Source organism: Schistocerca serialis, chromosome 5 (assembly GCF_023864345.2).
Source record: "Schistocerca serialis cubense isolate TAMUIC-IGC-003099 chromosome 5, iqSchSeri2.2, whole genome shotgun sequence".
Taxonomy (NCBI): domain Eukaryota; kingdom Metazoa; phylum Arthropoda; class Insecta; order Orthoptera; family Acrididae; genus Schistocerca; species Schistocerca serialis.
In genome coordinates, this window is record NC_064642.1 from 80,369,283 (window position 1) to 80,395,853 (window position 26,571).

The following is a 26,571-nucleotide window of genomic DNA, read 5'->3' on the forward strand; positions in this document are numbered from 1 at the left end:
GGAAAACAAACAAATAGATCAATGAACAGAATGAAGTAGAAGACATAATTACAAGTGTAATGAGAATTAAATGTAGATGGGCAGAGCGTGTAGCCATGTGAGTTGATAGCAGATGAGCTATGGAGGTCCTTTGTTTGATTCCAAGTGGTATGAAAAGACTAAGATGACAACCTGATGGAAGGTAGGTAGATGACATTAAAAGACATTTAGGAGTAACTTGGATGTGTAAGTACTGTTGGCCATTGAAATTGCACCACCAGAAATGATACCAAACAATGAAGTTTTTCTTATTGTGTACATACACTACAAGAATATGTGATTAAATTTGAATTTCATTTGTGGACAAACCCGGCTGGGCATTGAGGTGAACTGAGCTTGGATAACAGGTATCAGTATATCATTTGATGCTGCTTCAGCTGTATACCAGAGTCTATCTTGGTGGTTGGGGAGTGGTGATGTGCCAGTGTGTCAGTAACCTGTGGCTAGATGTTTTTAGTGGGTGAAAGATCTGTAGAACATGCTGACTAGGGCAACAGTTGAACATCCCTGCATGAAGATAAGCCAGGACAGCAAAGATAACATGCGGTCTTGCATAATCTTGTTGAGAGATAACATTGTAGGGACTCTGAAGGCAGGGCCCGGTGACTAGCTTTAACAAGTCAGAAATGTAACGGCTGCCATCGGACTACTGGCTGGATGAAACAGTTGATCATGTTATGTACCCATTGTCACCCCGTACCATCACACGAAGTGCTTGACCTGATTACTTGACCTGTATGGTGGCGACAAATGCAATATGGCATTGCCTCAGATCCTCCACTCTTTGGTATGTCTATCATCGTGCTGTACGCAGAACTGTAACTCATTTGAAAAGATGATATGGTGCCACCTGCATGTCGGTCTCACCATTGTGGGCAGATCTCTCTCTGTTGCTATGTAAAAGAAGCCACAACAATGACTGTGTTGGTGATAGTCTGTGGTTTTCAGACGATTTTGCACTGTCTCTTTGGTTACTTGCCTTGCTGCAAAGAAGCACATTTTCTGACTAAAAGTATGTGACAGGCTGTAAGATCCAATATGGCCAAGCAAAGAATGTCCGCTCTGTCATTAGTTGTGTGGGACCATAGATGTTCTGCCTGGTCCTCCTGAACCCATCAATTCAATTACTCACAGGGCAGTCACAGGTATGAACCAAAAAATGCAGCAATATAGCAGTACGAGAAACCTCAGTCTCAGTAGGCAACGATCCTATGGCTGTTGAGTTATGGCATGTGCTTGTACATGTTTCTCTTTCTTGCAAGAGGCGTGACATGATCTTCTCACAAACAAACAACATTCAGCTGAAATATCTGAATGAGAAATCCTCTCCATAATGTTTTCTTACATAAATGTTGTATATGGTGTTATTATTACCTAACTTCCATGATTGCGCTGAAATGCTAATGGTTTGCATATGCCAGCATGTAGTTACCTTTATGCTAGTTTAATACCTTCATGATCTTGCGATTTTAGTGGCCGTCAGTGTAACCAGAGACCATGTAAAAGCCTGCAAGAGGCTTTTATCTAGCATTGGATGTCGAATAATAATTATGACAATTACATGAATGTGAAGTATGTAGCAGTAGGTAAACAGTAGCTAAGTATGGCACTATAACGTGAATAGCTGGAGCATGTATATAGAAAAAAAAAAATTAAAAAAATTAAAAAAAAACGTGTTTTGCTTATGAAAGTGCTTATTTAGGATCCCATGAAGCATTCATTGAACACAAATAATGTAATATAATAACACTATAAGCAGATATTAATCATAGCTCTCAGTATAAAATGTTTATTTTGAATGTGCACCTTATAATGCTGTCATGTAATCAGTGGTCCAGTTGTGCATGTATGCACATATGGATGTATCTGTGTTGGCAGTTGTTCGGAGTATACATAAAATGCATGACAGTCCTAATGCTTCTTCATTAATACACAGTTTAATACAGATATTTCATATATATAATGTGTCCATAGAGTTTAGACAGTTACAAGAGCCTTATTTTGATGCATTGGGAAAGTGGGAGCTACAATTGATTATGTTGGTTGGAAGAAAAAAATTGTCTTGTCAAAAGATGAGCCCTGCCCGTCAAAGGCATGATTAAAACCTTTTTATAGTGGGAATTATTGAATATTTTAGATGTTTAAATGACAACTGCTTTAGATCCATGTTTATATTTTTAAAACAATTTATAGTATTCTTTTTAATTTTGTGTTGGAGAATAAAGTTTTAGTAGTTGTATGTTCACGGTCACTTGTGTTTGCAATTTCCTTGTTTTTTTTTTTTTTTTTTTTCGTATTGGAACAAGTTGTAAACCTGTTATTCTGGCTTACAGAAAGTGGACATGATGGAGGAAGCATTCAGCTGTTGCTTAGTGCATCGACCTGAATATGAGGCTGCAAAAATACAAACTTTTCAACAGGAGCTGCAAACAACTTTGACAGGGCTGCCTGCAGAACAAGTGGAGGCAGCTGTAAAGCTATATCTTGTGACAGCAGCTGGAATGACCAATCACAGCCGCTTGAAACTGCTTCTCTCTCTTCTTGAGAATCTTGTCACAAGTAATGTCCTTCCAGCAAGGTAAAAATACAGTGTAACTTTACTTTGCCACTTTTTTCCTGTTACTTAATATGAATATTTGCTGGGCAGTGTGCAAGAAATTCAACGAAAACATGCAAATGTGAGCTTTTATTTCTTACATTGTTGGATATACACTATAGAAGAAAACAGTATAAACTAATACAAACTGCTGAACAAAAGGATTGGAATGCATGAAAGAATCATCATAAAAGTATACCATTTATGCTGCACTTGATTTATATGCTGCCATAACTCTAAAGAGATATTGATGTTCTTCATTTTTAAGTAATGAGGCTGAGCGATAGATTGGTGCGACATGTTTTGTCCTTTTATTATTTATTTTGATAATGAAGGGAACAATGAATACCTAGAGGTGTAGGGGAGTTCAGATATTGAAATTTACACAGGTAATGTAAATTGTTGGGGGTTATTGCATGATAAGAAAATAAGACTTTATCAGACTTGGAAAAAAAAAAGCCATTAAAATGCATAAGATCAGTGTTCTGCAATCGCATTAAACTTGTACATGGGGTCACATACTGTGTCTACCAACTTCAAATGTAACAGAAACTTGACAGATGCAATTAGTTAATTTAATATAATATGATATACAAGGACATAAATTGTCAGTTTCTAAAGTACGGTATGTAACACATTTTGGTAGATTTCATTACACCGTTAAATGTCACCCATTTCCATGGATACTCTAATGAAGGTGTTGGAGGAAGCCTTCCATAACTTGTCTTAACGTATCCTGTGGACTGGTGCTTATTTCATGGCTAGTGACAGTCTTAATTCCATCAATTGTTTGCAAACGATTGGCACAGATCCATTCCTTCACATAACTCTACAGAAAGTAATCTGCAGCTGTTAAATCTGGGGAGTGAGATGACCACGTCAGCAGCCCTACTGTCCGTAATCATGGAATCAGGCCGAGTTAGATGGTGCAGTGGTTAGCACACTGGACTCAAATTCAGAAAGATGATGGTTCAAACTCGCATTCAACGATCCAGATTTAGATTTTCCGTGATTTCCCTAAGTTGCTTCAGGAAATGCTGGGATGATTCCCTTGGAAGGGCATGACAAATTTCCTTCCCACCCTTCACACAATCTGAGCTTGTTCTCCATCTCTAATGACCTTGATGTTGACAGGACATTAAATCCAATCTTTGTTCGTTTTTTTCCTGGAATCAGGAAGTTCTGCAACATTTTGCAATAGTGGTCGACATTCACTGTTGCTACATGTCATAAAAAAATAGGGTGCTGCCAACTCGATTTACCACGCAACTTTTGGATTTACCCGGGGCTTTTCATGTAAACGTTGTATATTTTTCCGAGATGATTACAAAAATTTTTGCTTATTAACATATCTGGTCCTGAAAAAGTTTGCTTCATTGGACATCAACAGTAGGCAAAGAAACAGTGTGTCTCCATTAATTGTTGCAAGAATATCAGTGCAGTTCACAAGTCTGTTTTGCCTATTAATATATCAACTCATGAACCATCTTCAATTAATATGGATGAAACTTGAAATCGTTTGGTAAGCGGCACATCGGACATTGTGATGTAATGTTTGTGCCTGTTGCCCTGCTGAATGTGTGGGACTATGTTCAAGTGATGTGGCTCTAATTTCAGGTTTTCACATGTTCAAATATGTCTTCCCCTGCCTTATGACTGCCAGTTCAAAACTCTGCCCGTGGCCCTCCACTGTGTCACCCACCTGAAAATACTGTGCTTGTCAGGTACAGCCAAATGGCGGCCATTACTGTTTCGTCACAATGTCTGCTGAGCCTCTGTGACAGAACCAGTTTTTATAAAGGCTTCCACTGCTGCAATTCCCATCTGCACCGACCAATATTCAATGGGGCATAGTGCTTAGCTGGCTCCCTTGTATTCAGCCATGTACACTTCCACAGCATTCAACACACATTTGGTCAGGGTTGCCAATGACAATTGGTCATTGCAACACATTGCCACTCTGCACCTGTGTTCCCATGAAACTGGCTCTGTAATTACTGGCTCAGTAATTCTAACAGCTGTTGCGTCCAGCGAGCGGTCTAGATGCCTAATGACATAAGGGAAGAGAGGATGGTCTGTCCAGTTAGTGACATGGGGAAGGCTAACGGGATATTTTGAAGGAGTTATGGAACTTGGTCAGAAATATATGAACAAACAAGCAAGACTTGGATAACTGCAGTCTTTAATTGCTTGTTGGAGCAAAACTGAATAAATGACACACTATTCCTGTTCTTGCAACTACACCCATGGAGAGAGGTACGAGGCAAATTCAGAGATGTGAACAGAGCCAGAGCAAAACTACACATGTCCAAGCACGTGGCCTGACTTGCAAGGAGGTTTCTCCTGGACCGCTGTCAGAACTGAACTCCCCTCAGGGTGCTGCTGCTACCGCCTGTATGGCAATGTCGACCCCTTCCACATTGGCATCTGGCCACTGCCCTTCCAGCCCTCGTATGTTACCATATAAGGTTACCTCCAATGCTTGAGTAGCGCCTTGCACTTTGTCTTGTGACCTCATGTGATACCTCGTGATTCCGAGTCGGATTTCCAGCCAACACCCATCCTGTGACGACGCCTTTGTATTCTCGAAAGAACTTACTCATTCTGGCTTCTGTTCTACTGCCTGTTAGGCGTTCCATATTTTAAATATGCGACACCTCCCTCCTTAGGGAGAAATTTGTAGATTCTGTCCTCAGCAACTACAAATTTTTATACCACTTTCTTACATGTTTTATTCACTCCTTGTAATGGAAAGCGTACACATATGTTTTACAATATTTCTCCGACATACATAAATGCGTAGTTTTCCACAGTGATAAGTATAAATCAGTTTTCTCCTATAAAAGAACACATTTACATTTCACACTTAATACATCAATGTTACATTGTTATACATACATTTCACTTTACAACAGGGGACATTGCATATCATGATTACACTTTTCTTTACAGTCATATTTACAGTCAAATTCATTATCAATGACACTATGTCAACCTTTTCAGCGTTTGTTCGTTTTAACACTTTGACAGATACTTCGTGTAACATCACTTCACACATGTCCAGCAGGCACTACAGGTCTATCAATTATCTCTTCATTGTCTTCTGATGTCCTCCTCCTAGGGTGATACCTTACTACATCTCTATCTGGACACTGATTTATGGTCGTATTTTTAATACACATTTTTCTGCAACCGCCATCACCTATTATTTTGAATACAACTTTAAAACAGTCCTTGCAACATTTACAGTACTTGCATAGTCAACAAATAATTCCTATTATTACCACACCAGAGCCCATGAAACTCCAGAAAGAAACCTGACTTAACGAGAAATTGCTGAATACACTTCTCTTCTGATGCTCAATGTCACTCTGGAACTCATCCAACTTTTGTCCTGCAGCAGTTAGGTCATTTAGTTGCCTAATTACAGGCTGTATCGGGAAATTTAGCTTAAGTTCACTCGTATTTTTGCATTTGTTGTTTACTATGCAGCATTCTATTTCAGTACCAAGTTTGGCACAGTGTCACTACTAGGGACATTTTTTTGTATTATATGTTCAGATTGTACCACCATTTGAGCTTGTATCCGTGACATTTACCTAAAAATTACAATTGCCCTCTACCTCCGAGCACAATATCTGTGGGTCTTCCTTCGTGACAGATGACGCTAATACCCTCATCCACCAGGGCAATAAACAGTCATTCATTATTACTTAGAGGTGTCCACAGACTTTCATTCAGTAATATTAACTTTTGCTCGCAATCCTTCAGAACTTCTCGCACTGGTTGCAGTATCTTCGCCTCACATATCTCATGATCATACATAAACAAGAGAATGAAATCCTGTTTACATATTTTGTGGCTCTGAGCTACTGTTTAACACTGTAACTGCTTGTTATTTAACTTCACATACTGCCGTTTCGCATCATCAATTGGCAGTACCTCTTTCTCAGGGGCAATATGTATAAATAAATGCCTCGTTCCATCCAGTTGTGATGGTAATGGTAGTATTTGGTAGAGTTTGTACACGTTGTCCTCTACTATCAGGATACTCAACACATAACTTAAGGTGTTTCCAACTATGAAAACATCCATATCAATAATTCTGATCAATTGATAACCACTGTTGCCAGTAAGTGCAACAGGGAACTGCTTATCCATGATGTCATCTTTTGTCAGTTGTAGGTAGGTACTTCACAATCTGCACTGGATTGATTGGGTGCAGCTCCAGAATGCCTTTCTGAGTGTTAACAATTGCTGATATTAACACATTGTATCCCCAATCTAGCTCATTTAATATGCCTGTGAGTTGTATTAACTGCTCATTAACAGTGATCAAAATGACTGCTTTCTGGAACCCTTTGTCAGTAATATTCTCAAATTCTACTATGTGTTGGCTTAATTTTTTCATTCCATGCATGATAATCTCTTCATTTTTTACTAAGGAGCTTACCATTTGGTTAAAACTAGTGGAGGTAGCTTTAATTATAGTCACTCGCTCCTTCGAAAGTCTGAGCAGCTGTTTCTGTTCTCCTTCTAAGACATCTACCTTCTCCTTGGAGTAGGTAGTGCCATCTTCATCTAGAGTTCATGCTGTGCTAATTGCCCAATTAGTCCCTGCACCTTTTCAGTTTTGACCTATGTGCCAATTTACTGCAAACTCTGCACTTTTACACTCTGTTGCACTCATGTTCAGTAAAGCTAATATATCCTTACAATACATAATTTCCCACCTCGCAAGAACCTCAGTGTGCGCAAATTTTCCATTCAGTTCCATCAAGTTGAAATAACTCAGAATTTTCCAAGTTACACTGTAAATTTTCGCTTGCTCCATGTTAATGTAATACAGTTCTGGTGACATCTGGAACTTCATTACTTGCGTGTACGGTTCTTGTCTGGTGTGCTCAATCCCTGTGAGCAGGAAGATAACTCTGGTGATGCAGTACGATATCGGCGTCTGGAATTAGAAAAACTCCTTCAATCTGTTGCATGAACTGTAAGATGCATGTTTCGTTTCAGGCAGATTACCACATTAGGCCCCTTTGTTCGTACTACTGTGTATGGACCTCGCCATTGCATGTGTAACTTACATGATCTGCTTTTTTGTATACTCTCATCAAACAACAGAACCTTATCCCCACATTGAAATTTCTTGAGATTTTGTGTTCTGTCATTGTATTCGATATTCTTTATTTTATATTGCACATTATGCGCTCTCGCTCACCAGTGCATTTCAAGCATACACTCCTTTAGCTCTGCCACATAATTGTCAAAATTATAACCTCATTCCAGCTGGATATTTCTACAGTATCCCTGGAATATTACATGTTCTTCCAAAGAACAACTCATGTGGCATATATCCTGTTGCATTGTGCGGTCTCGTATTGTATACAAAAACTGCAAATGGAACCCAACTGTCCCAATTTGGCTGCGCTTTATTCATGTAATGCCGCAACATCTCCATTAACGTTCAGTGCGCCCTTTCTGACGATATGTTTGTTTGGGGGTGTAGCTGGTTGTCTGAATCTTTTCAATATGCAGCAATTTACTCACTCTGTTCATCGTTTCACTCATGAAATTACTTCCCATATTACTTAACAATACTGATGGTATCCCATACCTCAGTATAATCTTCTCAACTAGCACGCGTTCAGCTGTATCGGCATCATGCCTGTCAATCAGTTCAGCTTCCATACACTTCGTCAGCGTATCTTGAAACATTAGAATATACTTGCTTCCACTGTCCGTCTGATTTAATGGCCCTACTATATCAATATCACACCTTTCGAAAACATGTTCAGGTATTTTTATGATTTCTAGAGGCATCCTTGTGTTTTTCCGAGTGAACTTGTTGTTTGATAACTTCTGCACTTTCGTCTGTATTCCTCTATATCTTTTTCTTCATACCATTCCACACATGGTGTTTCTTTATTCACGCGTAGATCCTTCCTATGCCCTGGTGTCCTCCAATGGAAGATGGAAAAATTGTGAAACTGTTTTAATATTGCAGCTTTTCCACCTTCATTTATTTCTTCTGTCATTATAGACTTAGCTCTCTCTCATGTCCTGATATACTTTTCTATATCACTGACACAGTTTTCACACTCCCGAATATAATGTTTCATAGTCCTCAGCTCAACTGTTTTGTGTCCTGTGTCCTTGTCGCCCATGACTGCTGGCTGTTCGTGTGCGTCAACAGCCCTGCTGTGTTCGCTTGCCTGTGAGTCCCTGCCTGCAGTACGGCTTCCGCATCTGCCATATTCTTGACCTAGGCTACTGTTGCCTTCCGGTCGCACTCTTGCTACCCTGACCTGTCTTATTCGCGAGAGCGTGTCTGCAACCTTGTTCTGTTTGCCACTCTTTACACGATTTGATAATCATTCTCCTCCTGCTTCAACCTTAACTTCATCAGTCTGGATGAAGGATCTGGTATACTACCTACTGATTTGGAGATTTATGGCCAGTACTTATCAAGAACTTTCTGCCAAGTACGTAGTGTCTAAAATAATTCTCCCTTTCAGTTGTACTGTACCCTCTTTCCACCTTGTTTAGTGTCCTCGATGGTACACAATAGGTAAGTCACTTCCAATTTTTCCCTGACTCAGCAGAGCTCTGATGCTTGATTGGCTAGTGTCAGTCGTAATTATGAAAGTCCAGATACTGCAATATAGGCAGTCTTATCAGCTTCTCCTTCAAATACTGAAAAGCATTCTCTTGCTCAACGCCCCAGGTGTAAGGCGCTTCTTTCTTTAATAATTTGTGTATTGGCTTCGTGATTTTGCTGAAGTCATTTATAAAATGTCAGTAGTATCTCACAAGTCCTAGAAATGCCTTTAATTGCTTAGTTGTTCTGGGCTGTGGGTACTTCTTTATTACATTGACCCTCTGTGGGTCTGGCCTCAAGCCCTCAGCCAATATAATATAGCCCAAGTAGCACACTTTTGTTGGCAAAAATTCACACTTTTCCACCTGTAATTTTAAATTGTGAAGTCTCAGTCTTTCAAATACCTCTGCCAGCCGCATATTGTGTTCTTCTGAGGAGGAACCAGATATGACCACATTGTCCAGGTAGGTGAACAGCTTGTAGCTGTTTTGAGTCCCATGGGCGTTCTTTTGTACTCATAATGCCCATACGGCATGCTGAAAGCCGTCTTTTCTCGATCCTGTTCATCTGATAAAACCTGATAATAGCCCTTCGCTACATCCAGGGTCAAGGAGTACTTCACCTTTCCAAGACCACCAGGGATTTCATTTATTCTTGGTAATGGATAATTTGAATTTAGGGAGATCTCATTCAGTCGCCTGTAGTCTGCAGCTGTTTGCCACTTTTGCATTCCACTAGCATCTTTCTTTTTAGGCAAAATTATTAATGGAAAGCTCCACCCACTCTTGCTACGTACTACAGTGTCATCCTCTAACATTTTCTCAATTTCACACTGGAGTATCTCCTTTCGTAATTGCTGTATTCTGTAGGGTCACGAACTTATCATCGTATCTTCCACTTATGGCAGCAGTTTAATTTCGTACCTGATACTGTCTGTGTACAACAATTTGTCTCCCGGCAAATGGAAAATGTCACTGAACATGGTGCATAACTCTATAATTGCTGCCCTTTCTTTGGCATTTAAATGGCTCACTCGAATATTTTCCTTCACGACACTTATTCTCATCTTCAACTGTGGCTTACTTTTACTTACATGATTCACTCTGAAGGATTCTCTTAACAATTTCCGACGTGGAACTGCTTCGGCTACTACCTGTGGACATTCTACTGACACACACTTCTCCGTAGTGTTCAGGACACTTATTAGACATTCTACCAATTCTAGTTTTACTAATGCCTCTGATAGATACATGCCCTTTGTGCTCTCCTGTTTCAGAATGATAGCCTCCGTCATTCCGCTCAACTCTATTTTTATCCGACGCACCCGTTCCTCTCGCGGTCAAATTGTTATCAGTGATACACTGTTAACATTTGGGTTCTGCCCTTTTTGCTTCTCGCTGGCAATCCCTGTTGACTGCTGCTGTTGTGTTTCAACTGCTAATGACTTTTTGTCAGTACTCACTTTCGCCTTTCCACAAGTGTCTTTCTTCGCCCTTAAGCCTTTGTCGATAGAGCCTTCTCTCTCTTTCAAAGTTACTCTGCAGAGCTCACCCACTGACTCTGTCGTCATCTCGCTCCATTTTCATTCCGATTCGTTCACTATGGATCCACAGACTTCCAGTGGCATAATTGATTATGACTCTATTTTCCTTGAAAACATCTCAGCCCACCAGCCCGTCAAAAGGAAAATCAACATCTTCCCCAATTACATGGGAGCAATGCCTCAGTCACATTTCGCTTCCCACCTGTAATCCGAGGTTTACTTTGTCTTCTGTCATTGCAACAGTATTAGCGATTCCCCACATCCTAATATGTTCAGCTGCATTATCTTTTCCAGACTACTTTTCTTAACTAGACTTATCTGCGCCCCACTATCAGTGAGAAACCTCAAGCGATGATTAATATCTTCCTCACAGTCCAGTTCTACAAACTCATATTTGCTCTTGCGTTCAACTGTTAATATCTTCTCCCGGGCAGGACTTAAGACGACTGCTTTCTTACCCCATTACTTAGTTTTCCTGGCTTTTACCTTTCCTATATGAATTCTGCATATGGCAAGCGCCCTCTGGGCAGTCTCTTGCATAATGACCTTTTCTTTGGCATGTTACAGATTTATTCTGCACACATGGGCCCCTACAACTTGCCAAATTACATTGTGAGCGTTTCACCACTGGCACTTGATCATTTTCCTTGCAATTTCCTGGTGCAATGGGCTCTACTTTTCATATTATCTTATTGCTATGACAATCTCGTTTGATATGGCTCGGCTTCCTGCACTTGAAGCACTTTGAGCCCTTCTTTCCGTTTTGCATCATGGCACCACCACCTAGGGTGATCATCTTTTCACGGGAAGAGGCTTTCATGCTCTCCTCTATCAGATCGATCTCTATTGCCTCTGCTAGCGTTAACTGTTTGCGGTGTGCTCACACAATGGTCTTTATCCTATCATCATAAATGCTCTGGATAAACACAGCTCGGCTTAATTGCCAGACAAGAGCAGGGCTACCTCCTAACTCTGATTCTCTCATGTTACCTCTAATAGCTTCCCTGAAGTGGTGTTGCATTGTATCCAACCTTGAGCCACATTGTGCTATACTTTTCCCATGTTCTTGCCGACTTGAAAACAGTTGACAAGCATAGTAGTGAAGTGTCCTTTTGCTGCCATAGTTTTCTACTAATATGGCTCGCACATCTTGCCATGTGGCACTTAGGTCTCTGAATAACAACTTATTACGTGCTGAGCCCACTATTTTAGTCTTAAAAAATTTCAAAAGAGTATCGTGCAGCTCTGGGTCAGCAAGTTCAAATGCTAAATTACATTTATCAAGGAACTCATTTAGAGTGTTCTTAGTGCCATCGAAAGATTAGAGTATTAATTTTAGCACACCTGACAAATTAACAAATTGCCTAATGGGTTGCTCATGTCCGTCAGTGCCTGTGTGTGAAATATTATCACCATCACGTGACATGCCTGCTAATTTTTGTTCAACTCACCATGGAATTTCTTACTGCTGCCGTTTCTTCTGTGCATCGTTTGCGATGAAGTGTTGAACTTGTGCCACTGGCCATTGTCACCACTGCTGTTGCTGCTGATGTGTGCCTTCTGCTGTTCTGCACCACTGACTGCAAGGTCAGGCATCTGTATGCGCAGCCGCTGCCATAGCCTGCTCCGTGCCATGTGTTGCCCACACCATTGTCCATCTTTGTTGGTGCCGCTGCACCGCCTCTACGTCGCCTGTGACCCCGCGCTGCCCTCTGCAGCTGCCGCTGCTGCTGGCTGCTCTCACATCGGTGTCTGCGAACTGGTGCTGCCTTCTGCAACTGATGCTGCCCCGGGATCACCCTTACATGCCATCTGCAACCACATGCCACTGTCGGGAGCCCCTGACCACCTTCCAGGATGTCCGCTTCGACCCTGGGCTCTGTTTTATCTGCTGCTGTGGCTGTTGTTGAGGCTGCACTGCCCCTGGCCACCTTATGGGTCGACCCCTGTGTTCCCAGGTGCAGTCCTTCTGCTGGGCTGCTCCTGGTCTCGTCTCCTGTCTTCTCGAGGTGCTGCCTGTCTACTGCTACCGAGGCTGCACCACTTGGTCCTGGACTCTTCTTCTTTCTGCTTCAGGCACTGTCTATCTGCTACTGAGGCTGCACCATTTGGTCTGGGCCTCTTCTACTTTCTTCTTCTGGCACCGCCTGTTCCTTGGCTTCTCCTCCTCCTCCTCCTCCTCCTCCTCCTCCTCGAGAGCTCCTTTAACTCCTAGCTCTGTCACTGGCCTGCATATGGGTTATCCAAGTAGTGCAAGAGGGAATTCCCAAAGCCGTTCTGTCGTTTTGCGTGACATTAGGCTGAGTAGGATTGATATTTCAAAGCAGGTGACCTGATCCTATAACTCATGGCGTGATAATTGCACGCTAATCCACGATGAACAGAACCCTACACCTGGTACCAAATTTTTGTTTATATGTTGCATCTAGTGAGCGGTCTAGATGCCTAATGACATAAGGAAAGAGAGGATGGTTTGTCCAGTTAGCGACGTGGAGAAGGCTAACAGGATATTTTGAAGGAGTTACAGAACTCGGTCAGAAATATGCAAACAAACAAGCAAGGCTTGGATTACTGCAATCTTTAGTTGTGTGTTTGGAGCAAAACTGAATAAATGACACACTATTCCTGTACTTGTAACTACACCTATGGAGGATGGTACGAGGCAAATTCAGAGCCAGAACAAAACTACCCAAGTCCAAGCCCCGGGCCTGACTTGCATGGAAGTCCCTCCTGGACCATTGTCAGAACTGAACTCAACCTCAGGGTGCCGCCGCTACTGCCTTTATAGGCTGCGTCAGCCCCTACCACGTTGGCGTCTGGCCACCGCCCTTCCGGCCCTCATATATTACCATATAAGGTTACCACCAATGCTTGAGTAGTGCCTCGCGCTTTGTCATGTGATCTCACGTGATACCTTGTGATTCTACGTCACATTTCCGGACAATGCCCATCCTGCGACATCGCCTTTGTATTCTCAAAAGAACTTACTTGTTCTGGCTTCTGTTCTACTGCCTGTTAGTCGTTACATATTTTAAATATGCGACACAGCTGATTTTAAACAATTATTCATTTTTGTTGATGTTTTAAAAATGATGTATACTCCAGTCTATTTTATTATGTATGTGATGTGGATGAAACTAGAAGACATAAAATGATCTATGTACTTGCAAACAACATGAATTATAGTGTTACAATCAGAAATCTAAAATTGTCAGTTGCTTATGTATGCAGTATAATGTGTTCGAAATGTAAATATCTTGACCACAAAGTAATCAATAAATTAAGTAACTTTCAAAATCTCGTAGTGTAATTTTCTGAAACTGCAATACTAAAATACTGATACACTGAACTCTGTTTATAGGATGGTTTGTGAATGCATATTAAGCTGTGAGAAACTGCAGTATCAGCTTGGAGATTTTTGGGTTGAGTGTTTCAGCTTAATTCGTCGCATTATTGGTGGTGTCGATTACAAGGGTGTTCGAGAGATTATGAAGGTATAGTTTTTTATATTTAAATTGTGAATTTAGTAACTTATTTAGTCAACACATTGTGTAACATTTACAAGAAAAGAAGAGAAAAGTCAATGATTCATCATGAACTCTTTTGTCATATTAAAAATGTTACGCACTTTGTAGGACTGACAATTTTGCCCAGTAGAAACTTTATCTTTTAACAGTATAGCTTTGGAGGAAAAAAATTGATTGAATAAATTCATGCAGCCATGCACAAAGTGAAATCTTGTATTCTTCTTTGCCAGCATGTGTCTTTGCAACATATCTTAATCTAATTGGATAGATAAAAAATTTACTCACCAAGGAGCGGCAGGAGGATGCACATGTAAAGGAATTAAAAAATTAAAGTTTGCAAGATTTTGGAGCTAGTGGCTAAAATTGATTGTTTTTGTAAGAAATCACTTATATGCGTTGAGTACTGTCATTTGTAATATTACGTACTATGATAAATTTCTCATCATGAAAAACCTTTTGTGCATTAATAGCCGGCCGCGGTGGCCGTGCGGTTCTAGGCGCTGCAGTTTGGAACTGCGGGACTGCTACGGTCGCAGGTTTGAATCCTGCCTCGGGCATGGATGTGTGTGATGTCCTTAGGGGCGCTGATGACCTTGATGTTGAGCGCCCATAAACCCCAACACACACATGTCCTTAGGTTAGTTAGGTTTAAGTAGTTCTAAGTTCTAGGGGACCTGAGATGTTAAGTCCCATAGTCCTCAGAGCCATTTGAACCATTTTTTTGCATTAATATAAAAGGTGTCTCAGTCTCTTTCACAGATGTTCTTGCACTTAAATTTTCCTCATGAGCATTTTTATTTTTGTACTTTCAACATTGCAGCACACTCAGAATTTGTGATAATCTAATATATAAGGAACTATCAGCCTCTATCGAGGCTGATAGTTTCTTATATATTTTTATTTTTTGTTACTTCTGCATTGTTTTCCATCTAGAGTTATGAGAACTGTAGTGCGCTCATGCGCTACATGAAGTTTTCATCACAGATCACGGTGTCCACAAATCACTGTGTTGATTGAAGTTTTTTTGCAATGTACGGATGATTAATTCAAAGAGACTGTAGCCGATTGCCTCCATTATGAGTGTCCAGTCTGCACGGTGACAAATTAATTTGTCAAAACCGATAAAGATAATAAAAATTTATTTGCAGCTGATGTCTAAAATTTCTTCTGAAAAAGTAATACTGCAGTTCCTGAAAATTATGGCCATGAATAAAATAATAGTACAATTCCAGTATCCTCAAAGTTGATGGGGCTTCAAACTGTAAACAACCTCCCTTTCCTTATCAATGACTTGTTCCTTTCCTCTTTAACCATTTTTGCTTACTAACTCCAAACTCCTGTGTTGGAATTGTCACTATAGTTGAGTTTGTAGAGAGAACAGAAATAATTTTGATATTTAAATGTGACTTGATAGATGTTGCATTTACACACACTGGACACTATTGAGGTTTCTTTTTCTGAACATATTCTCACTTTTGTGGACAGCACTCAACATTTATTTCCACATAAAACTCTATGCAAAAACATGAAATAAACGTGGCATCATAATTTGGGAAATGGGTATGTTCATCACATGCTAAGGCGGACATATTCAAGCATGAGAAAACTGTATGGAAAGGATAGATTGCTACTCACTGCATAGACATTTAGTGGCAGATGGGCATGTCAGAAAAAAGGCTCCTAGATATTATTAGCTGTCACAGTAAGTGTTTTATCAGATGTAGACCAAACAAAATACATAACTCACACATGCATATTGTGACTGTAGTCTTCGGCCACTAAGGCCGTAGTGTCTGAAGATGACAGTGGCCATGTATGTGTAAGTCGTGCATTTGCTAATATATGTATGTGTGTGTGTGTGTGTGTGTGTGTGTGTGTGTGTGTGTGTGTGTGTTTTGTTTTAACTGTGTCTGACTAAGGACTTAGTCTGGCAGCTAAATAGTATCTAACAGTCTTTCTTCAGTGTTCCTGTCTGCCACTCAGGACCTTCTCTATGTGGTGAGTAGCAATTTACCCTTTTCATATTGTTGTTTTCTGTCTTGCATTTTCCATTGTTTGCCCGGCAGCTTGCAGCTTCTCATTTGAACACAGTAGCAGGTACGTAGGTTGATAATGTGTCTTATATATCAGTGTCCAGTGGGACTTTTACTAAACTTGCCATACAGTTGACAGCCTAAGCAATGTGATTCAAAATATTTAACAGAACAATCAAAATAGCAGCTGCTGCAACTACAAAGTACAACTGTTTCAACCAGGAGTCTATAATCTAGAATGAGGCCTGCTGTAGAATACGACAGAAAAAGGTTAGGAATGTTATGTGATTGAATTTCCTTCCTTCTCGCCTGTACTGATTGTATTCATTCATCAATGTTATGGAGAGGATAGTTGCGACTCACCATATAGTGGAGACACTGAGTCGCAGATAGACACAACAAAAAGTGTCTCTGGCTTCAACTGCCAGAAACTGTGGGCATATGTGTGTGTGTGTGTGTGTGTGTGTGTGTGTGTGTGTGTGTTGTCTATTTTTGACAAAGGCCTAGTTGGCCTAAAGCTTATTTTGTGACAGTCTTTTTGTTGTGCCTATCTGCGACTCAGCGTTAGCGCTGTATGGTGAGTAGCAAATATCCTTTTCATAATATTGCAACATTCCATCCAGGATTTTCCACTGTATTCATTTATGTCACATGTAAGAAACTCCATGGTAACAGGCAGCTCGTTATCATCCAAACCTGTGCTCCATTATAATGTTTGTTCATGTCCACCAGAGTTAAATAAGGAGATGTGATGCCCGGATTAACTGCTGTGCGATCCAGTTATAACAGGTTTTGTAAATAGCATTCACTTTTTGATGTGTGTAACTTCCAGTAGTGTGCAAAGGAAGACAAATATCTTTTATATCTTGGTGTCCTTAAATCAGGCGAATCCCTCTCAGCTTGGGGTCTGAGTGACCTGCCTCTCCTTCCCAACCCTCTCCCTCTTTCCTACCTCAACAAGAAACGAACAATTCCAGATAGGTTTCTCTACTTTTATATGTTTCTGTTGTCAGTACTTAGAACTTCACTGGCTGAAGATAAATACTGGCTGCCCTTTCTGACCACTTGTTATTTTTAGTATTAATGTACAGGGTGTCCATAAATAAACTTCCAGTTTCAAAATGCTGTAGAAAGAGAATCACTGCTCAAAAACGACGTCAAATTGAACAGCAAGTTATTGAGGAAGGGTAAACTTTATGGGAAAAAGAAACTAAAATTTAAATTTTTTTCAATAGATAGTGCTGTAAGCATGTTAACGTAGTGGGTTTGGGTACAGGTGACAGATGAATTGCAATATGATGACTGTGGTTTGAGTTGCACATTACACCATGTGTGCTGTTCAATGCACATCACTGCACAAGGTTGGCAGTCAACAGTTGTGGCACAGTTAACAATGTAAGCCCATCCACCATGGCAAGGTCATACCATATTGGTTGGGAATAATCTGGGGAATAATCTGCTTTTAATAGTCCTGAGACCAAAAACCACATGAAAAGCAAAATGACAGCAGTTTTAATTGTCCTGGACCCAAATACAGCATAAAAAGCAAAATGACATTGGTTTCTAATTGTCATGAGACTGGTGCAAAACTTGTCCAATATGCTGCCCACTCTTGAAATCAAGAAACAGCATGTTCCACAACAGATTGAAGTGTCTCAGAGGTCATGTTCAGAATGTGTTGCAGAGTGTGTGCCTTCAATTCAACTATGTTCACAGTTGAAGCACTGAACATAGCTTCTTTCAGGTAACTCAACAATTAGAAATCTCACAGATTAAAATCAGGTGCTCTGGACAGCCTAACTGGGGGCAAATGGTGGCTGGTAATTCTAGCATTTCGAAAATGTCTCTGTAGTAGCTGCTTTAATGCCTATGCGATGTGTGGAGGTGTGCTATCTTGCATAAAAATGGTACTACCCATGCATCCATGCTGTTCAAGGATTGGAATGATGTTGGTGTGCAAAAGACTCTCTTAGTGTTTACCGGTGACGGTACAGGTAAAAGGACCCACAGGACTCATCTCCTCAAAACAATATGGCCCCGCAACAAATGATGCCGTCAACCTGCACCACACGGTCACATTTGCAGAATGATGTGGTACCATGTGGTTTGCGTGTGGATTTTCTGTTGCCCATAGTTTGCAATTTTGAGTATTGACATTGAGATGGAAATGGACTTCGTCCATCCACAGAATGCCCCGTTGCCATTCATTGTCCTCTTCCATGCAAGCAAGAAATTCCAGAGCGAGTGTTTTTTGTTTTGCTGGCAGGTCAGCAGGAAGCAACTCCTGAACATATGTGATTTTTTGTGGATACAGTGCAGGACATTTTGTAGGATTTTATGCACTGTACTCACAGGCATGTCCAGCATTCAGGCAATTCCTCATACACCACATGTTTGCAAATCACTGCTTCATCTCTTCTGCAGTACTGTGACCACATCTTCAACAGACATCAGGTCACTGCTTTCCTCCCTCTGCCACATTGCACTTCTAAAGAACCTGTCATCTTGAATTCTGTAATCATCTTCTACAGGCCCTTAGCAGATATTGGACCAATGCCCTGTTTCTTACCTTTGAGTGTATGGAACTTCTGCTGGGTGACTGGTGCACAGTCACTATTTTTGTGAAAGAGCTTTCCAGTAGTGTGCAATCCTTCATGGAGACTGTCATGTTGGGTGTCTTGGATGCAAATGGAGGCTGTGTGCCGTCTGTCTGTTGGTGTGCATCTTTGATGCTTACAAGTGCTATCAATTGGTCAAATTTTCATTATTTAGTTATTTATTTATTTATTTCATGATGTTTCCTCCCGCCTCAGTAATATGTTGTTCAAATTTGATGCCGTTATGAGCAGTGGTTCTCTTTCGACAATGTTGTGAAACTGCAGCTTTAATTATGGACACCCTGTGTGTATTTATGGAATCATCCTTCAGTTCTTGGCGGGACATTGACATATTAAAAACTTGAATAAGCAGTATTAATGCTCTACTATAATATCTATTTAAAAATATGTTATGAACCAACTTTCGACTTTCTAGGCCATCGAGAGGTAACTTAATAGGTAGTCCACACAATTTCTGCAAGGGTTCATAGCCATATAAAGATTGTTTTTCATAGATATATGACTTTGACAACTAAATTGAAATGTAATACCCAAAAAGCTCTCAACAAATAAATCTTATATTACAGTTTATTCAAAGACTGAAGTATATGAATGTTAAGCCAGATGCATTGTACAAACGAGTAATCGCACAGATTATTATATGATAAGGACAAACTGGTAAATGTGATGAACACGCGAGGGGTGGCAGAGGGGAGAAAGGAGTGTGCAGAATGTGTGTGTGCAACAGTTATGAGACTCATATTATCTAATGGTGAGAGACACATTAACTGGCCACTGCTACTTTACTGAGAACAAGTAATGGAATTGTGTTTGGTCAAATAAAGACCAGGTCAAGATTCTTAGATTGGTGTTTATTAATGGCCAGAATTTTGAATAATGTTAAGTTTTCTGCCTTTTGTTCCTCTATGAAGAACATTCATTCCGAGCATGTTCATCAAAGGTGGAATGTTTCTTTTTCGGTCTCCCAACTCCTTTCACACTCAGTCAGTCAAACAGTTATAGCCCTAACTGATTGACCTAGATGTAATTTGCCTCACAGATTGAAGGAAAGCCTACCTTAGTACATCTACAACCTCTGGTGAAATAGTGTGGATTAATTGTGTAGTATTAAGTTATCTGGTGATGGCCTCGGAAGCCAAAAGCTGATTCATAACAAACTCTTGAATTAATCTTATTGTGGAACATTAATACTGTGTATTTACGTTTTTATCTTAACAAATGCATAAATAAATCCAGTAAATGCAATCAATTGTCTGCCTTATTTTCAACATTTAGCCTTGACACAGGGTTTCCACTTAGAACAAGAGTTTCAAACTATTGACTCAGGTATCAGCTACTGAGATCTCTGTGCAGCCTTCAGATTCACATTGTATCTCTGAATTTACTTATTACACCAGGCTTGTGGACTACCCTTCTTCTTCTTCTTCTTCTTCTTCTTCTTCTTCCTGAAATGCTTCTCCTTATACAGGTCATCACAGAGCTTCTTTCAAGCTTCTCTTTTCTCCCACAGTCTGTCATTGAGCATTTCTGTCATATCAGTTAAGCTCCAGTTGGGTAAATGCTGCCCTTTTTGTGTCAGATAGGTATGATATTGCAATTTTTGCATGAAATATGTGTGAGTTTGTTCTGTTGTTTACTCTCTGTGTGTTTTATCTGTCAACTGCCTTGTGATGAAAAATGTGTTCAAATGTGGTAAATGAACAGTGTTGTTGTCATATTGTCATGTGTTTGAAGTCAAATATTGTAGACACTTCTAACTCATAAACGAGATTTGGATTTAATTAAAACTTCTGGGCTGATAGTCAGTGATCAGTGCATAAAACTACTCACTGACATTTTGTCATCTGCTGGAGACAGAGTCAAAGGTAAATCAGCAACTGCATTGAAAGCTGAAGTGGATCATAAATTTGTAGGCACTCATTATGAGCTATACAGTGCCTGAATGTTTGGTTATCTGCAGTTGGTAACATAATTCTCATCTCAATGTAATAGATCAGTGGTCTCTTGACACAAAGTTGGCATCCATATTTTATACAGCTCATTCTTATTTACTGTTAAAATTATCCTGATGTTTATAAATTTATGTTACCTCTCTGCTTCTTGTACTCAAACAAAATCTTGAGCATGCAGTCTGTTGCTGTTATGCACCAAATTTCTTTGTGAGGCATTTTGCATGTGTTGGGGGAGGGGGAGCTGACATAGTTCTCGTGTTGATGCACACACCATAACACTTAACTTTTATTTCTGTTAAATATCATCAGCCAAATATGATTGTTATGTGTGTGTTATTATTTTTCAACCATGTAGGAAAAGATAGGTCGGTACTAACTATAAAAAAGACACATCAAGTTGCAGATGGGCATGATTTTTAAGACACTCACATATGGCTTTTGGCCACAGCCTTCATCAGTAAAGAGAAAAACACACACACACGCCGGCCGAAGTGGCCGTGCGGTTAAAGGCGCTGTAGTCTGGAACCGCAAGACCGCTACGGTCACAGGTTCGAATCCCACCTCGGGCATGGATGTTTGTGATGTCCTTAGGTTAGTTAGGTTTAACTAGTTCTTAGTTCTAGGGGACTAATGACCTCAGCAGTTGAGTCCCATAGTGCTCAAAGCCATTTGAACCATTTGAGCCACACACGCGCGCGCGCGCACACACACACACACACACACACACACACACACACACACACACACACAATGCAAGCACACCTCATGCACACATGACCGCCAACTCTTGCATCTCGGGTCGGAATTCCATTCCGGCTTGAGATGCTGGAGTTGGCGGTCATGATATTACTTTTCCCTTTTTTGCCCTCTTGGTGTCACTTGAACAACAGTAAAGGAACTTCATCTTTAGTCTGTATTGTATGGGAACTGTCTAAAATTTCATTGTTTTAGTGTAGAATTATGATATAAAATAGTCAATTTTTTGTGATGATCTGCCGTACTGGATTTTTCTCTGCTCATTATTCATATTCATTTTGCTTCTCATTTTTGTTCTCCTGTACCTCAACAGTACCTCTTACAATGTGGAATTGTTATCAGTTCTAAGTAACTAAGGTGCCACTTAAACTAACAGTAACAAAAATTTAACTTTTATTGAGCCATGGAAGCACCATTAACTATTGATATTTATGGTTCTTTCTGCAGGGTTGTCGTGAAAAGGCTCAGACAATTCCACCATTCCTGAAGGCATCCGTTGTACCACAGTTGACAGCATTAGAGAATGTCATCAATTATATTTTTGATAGAAATGCTTGTCTCTTACCAGGATACTTCATTGTTAATGAAATCCAAAAAGCATATCCAGAAAACAAGAACTGGCCACATTGGGTAAATATTGAGTTTAATTTAGTCTTTGAAATGTAAGCTTTTAATCTAAATTTGTGAAATTTATATAAACATTTGTAAAACATGTGTGTCAAGTTCAAACTGTGTGTCAGTGTAGGACTTGAGCCTGGGTACCCGTCATTTGTAGGTAGCCTGCTACTAGCTACTTTACCAACTACACTTCACAGAATGACTCAAACTGAGCCAAGTGCCACAGTGGTTGAAGCACTGGACTCACATTTGGGTGAATGTTGATTCTGCCATTCATATTTAGGTTTTTTTACTGTTAAAAACAGTCTTGATCACGATTTATTTATCAAGGTGACCGGTTTTGACCACTACTGTGGTCATCTTCAGACCTACACAAAACCTTGGCAACCACTAGTTCGACTATCGACTTTACAACAACTTCAGTGGAAAGAAGCCTGCTGCCTCATCTTTGCAACAGCGTCCAACTTCACCATGGCAACCAGTGGCTCCAAATGGTTCACTAACAGGCCTTGGGAGGGCAACCCATATACTGCCAAACCGAATTCATTTTTCCTACATATTTAAATATTTTTAACTCTTCTTAATTGACAATAGCTGTTTAATAAGCTAAGTTTAGTGTGTATTTATTTTTAATTCTTGACAATGTTCTTTTAACTAAGAAATTTTAAATTGTAATTCGACTTATAACTCATTGGTTAGTAATGACATCATGCAGTCAGAAGTGGGTGGAGCCTCCATTATATATAGTAAGACGTGCACTGGTTTCTCCAGTAGCGATTCTCCAACAGAAAGAGGTTCCTACTCAATGGTAATTTGTCGTTTTATAGCTTTATAACTTTATGTATTTTCTTTAATGTATGTAGGCCTCTAATTAAAGCTTTGTATACAACTTGTACGTCTGAAGATGACCACAGTAGTGGTCGAAACCGGGCACCTTGATAAATAAATTGTGATCAAGACTGTTTTTAATAGTAAATATTTGTAAGACATTGATCACTGCCTTTCCCATAATGTATTCAAAAGTAAATATTTAGGTTTTGTCTGGTTTCCCTAAAAACTGGGACAGTTCATCTAAAAGCTATGTTGGCTGATTACCTTACTCATTGTTGTTCATTGTGAGGCTGTGTTCCATCTCCAATAACCTCATTGTGAACAGGACATTAAATCCAATTGTCCGTTCCTATTTCCTGAAAAATTGAACTTGCTGTAGGCTACTGTTTCACTACTTAAAAATTTCAGAGAGAATCTTCCAGATTGCTGCATTTTTAGTGTTTCAAGGAGAATGACAATAGTGGGGAGTTAAATGTTTTCACAGCCACTTGGTATTTACTGAAATAGATTTTTTTTTTTTTTTTATAGAACAGTAACGAAAGTACACCTTTTCCAGCTGCTGTTGAGCCGTAGGCAGCTAAGTGCTCCAAAATGTAACTCTCTCGTGTGGGGATTTATTATAAAAATTTAATTCAGATCGACAAACAACAAACAAACACCGGACAAACAGGTCTTGAAGGCCCAACAGTACCAACCGGTTGCTGTGTCATCCTCGGCCCTTAGGTGTTACTAGATGCAGATATGGAAGGGCCTGAGATCAGCACACCGCTCTCCTGGCTGTTGTGAGTTTTCATGACCAGTGACGCTACTTCTCAGTCAAGTCGCTCCTCAATTGGCCTCACAAGTGCCGAGTGCACCGTGTTCGCCAACAGCATTCGGCAGACCCGGATAGTGACCCACCCAAATGATAGCCAAGCCCAAAAGCACTTAACTTTGGTGATCTGACAGGAACTGGTGTGACCACTGTGGCAAGGCCATTGGCTCAATCTGGACCTACATTTACATTTTATAAGACTTCTCAAAAAATTTAATCAGTCACAGTTTGAGGCCACTAGCCTTTTTTAAAATTATTAACACAATAACGGATTGAGACTGGAATGTTGGTCGTTATAAGTATGCATTTGGAAGGTTTTCCCATACATTTTTGGATGAATTTGTAGCAGTTCTGTATTTCTGTTTCAAAATATGCCACACACAAATAGTTTAATATAACAATACTGTGTTTACAGCTAACATAATGCAGTACAGGATAATATGCAGGGTTTTCCCTTCTGATACAGGTCAAAATGATAGACTAAAAGTAAGATATTTTATCACACAGTGTGTCAATTCAAAGGATAGCCAAAGATCTCATTGGGATAGATTACTCTCATGAAGCAGTAATATACGACTGCAGTGTGTACACATAAAATGTTGAGCAAAAGAGTTGTTAATAAACTTGGGGACAACTGACTCGTCTTTGGAATTTTTATCAGACCATGAACTAGAGGATTGTTATATTAGAACTTTGGGGCATTAGAGACATAGCTGATCAGAAAAAGAGGGAAATCAGCCACAAAATGTTAGTGATACATTTGAAGGCCTGAGAACTTACTGGAGACAGAAGGAAGAGTTTGACAGATCAAATGTAAAATGCAGATCACACTAAAATAAAATTTACACAAGGCCAATGTAGGCTGCATCAGAGCAAAGGGAAGAGCAATCATGTTAAATTAGGGACATGAAGGGAACCAAGCAAACACAGGGAGGAATTCCTGTCTGCAAAGCTTGGAGGTGTTTTTTTAAAGAGGAATTTCGTGCCATAACATTTTGTTACCGTATAAGAGTGTATATTTGTTTTATGCAACAAATGATGATGGAGGAAAACTCATTACAATAACTGTTTTGCATTAATTATCGTGTGTTTCTTTAATTTCTTTTCATCAAATTGCTGCCTGATTTTATTTTCTGTGAAGTATGATGCTCTTCTCTCTTCCTGCAGAAACTGGCTCATCTGCTTTCAAGTTTTGTGGAAAGCTTCCATCCAACTGCCCAAATGGTATCCATTATAGGACATTCCAAAATGTTACCGGTAGTGGAACACTCAGGATACGCTGACCATCTGATAAACCCATGGAAACTAGATCCTGCTACACTTAAATTTACTTTAAAAGGAAATTTACCTTATGACAAAGAACTTTTGGAACCTCAGACAGGACTCTTACGTTATGTATTGGAGCAACCTTATTCCAGAGACATGGTGTGCTCTATGCTTGGGTTGCAGAAGCAGGTGAGGAAACTCACTCAGATGTAATGTTTAAAAGTTGCATTGAAGGAAGTTATCTCCTGTACCATTTTTGCTCTTTGTATTTTTTTTAGTGAATATTAATCTTTCACCCTTTCTCTGTGAATGACAATTTTTTGCAACTTTAGTGCTGGTCTCTTTGTTTTTACCTAGTTATTGCCATTGTTGCATAGAATAACTAATGATTTCAGACATCCATATTTGTTGAGGTTCATTTATGGTGATCAGTTTTGAAGCTCTTATGGCTTCATGAGACAGCTAGAATACTATTGGAAAACTATTGCAGAAATCTGTGTAACTGTTAATGTGATAAATACAGATTAGGAATAATGTGCATGTATAACATAAAATCAGTACAGGCATCATAGCTACATTGTACACGTCATATATTAAAAATGGGAATGTAATAGAAACATATTGTTGTCTCAATATTAAGTAATAGTACTAATGAAACTATTGGTAGGAGGGGGGAGAGGTAGAAGAGAGTAGTAGAGTAATGACAGAGTCAGTACCACCAGTATTTATACTAACTAAATGAATAGCATACACTATTCATTCAGTGACCTCAGCTGGGATGGGTAATGCGGGTGCAAAGAGTTGTGGAGTGTGGTGGGGGAGGGAAGCGTGACAGGTGTGGGGGAACATACTCTTGTGGTTCCTGTTGGAGTGTTCAGAGATACGACAGGATCAGGATAGTGGGATGCTGGGTCCAGCATCGATAGGCAGTGCTTGGGGGGGGGGGGGGGGGGGGGGTAGGAGGAAACCTCTCACCTGATTGTCACATGTTTTCTCCTGTTCTGCCTGCACTACACATATATTCTTGCACTCTCATACCTAAGAGCTTACCCTCTCCCCCAGACTCGTACGCCCACCTACTGACCTCACCCAGTCAGTTTACACCTGCTGCCTATCACTCCACTCACATCTTCCCGCAGTCTTGCACCACAAATAATTATCATCTTTTTATTTACTTTCATTTCTGTTTTGACTGTTATGTCATCCTGTTTTCATATTTTTATTTTGTTTTCATCTTGGTTTTGTACTCTACTTGTGGTTTCATTCCCTTTTTCTAATATACTTCATCTGGTTTAGTCTCTCACGAGTTTTTAAAATATGTATTTTTAAGTGTTTGTTTATCCTCCACTATGGATCCTTCCTCCTCCCATCTGC

At 40.0% G+C, this 26,571-nt stretch overlaps 1 protein-coding gene across 1 annotated transcript in view; it reads left to right on the forward strand.

Moving 5' to 3' along the window:
- Positions 1-26,571, forward strand: part of LOC126480764 (mediator of RNA polymerase II transcription subunit 23) — a 187,260-nt gene that overhangs the window by 35,134 nt on the left and 125,555 nt on the right. Inside the window, exons 2-5 of the mRNA XM_050104054.1 lie at positions 2,373-2,617; positions 14,144-14,276; positions 22,116-22,298; positions 25,099-25,386. Of these exons, the coding sequence (XP_049960011.1) occupies positions 2,373-2,617; positions 14,144-14,276; positions 22,116-22,298; positions 25,099-25,386 (849 nt within the window). The remainder of the gene's footprint in view (positions 1-2,372; positions 2,618-14,143; positions 14,277-22,115; positions 22,299-25,098; positions 25,387-26,571) is intronic.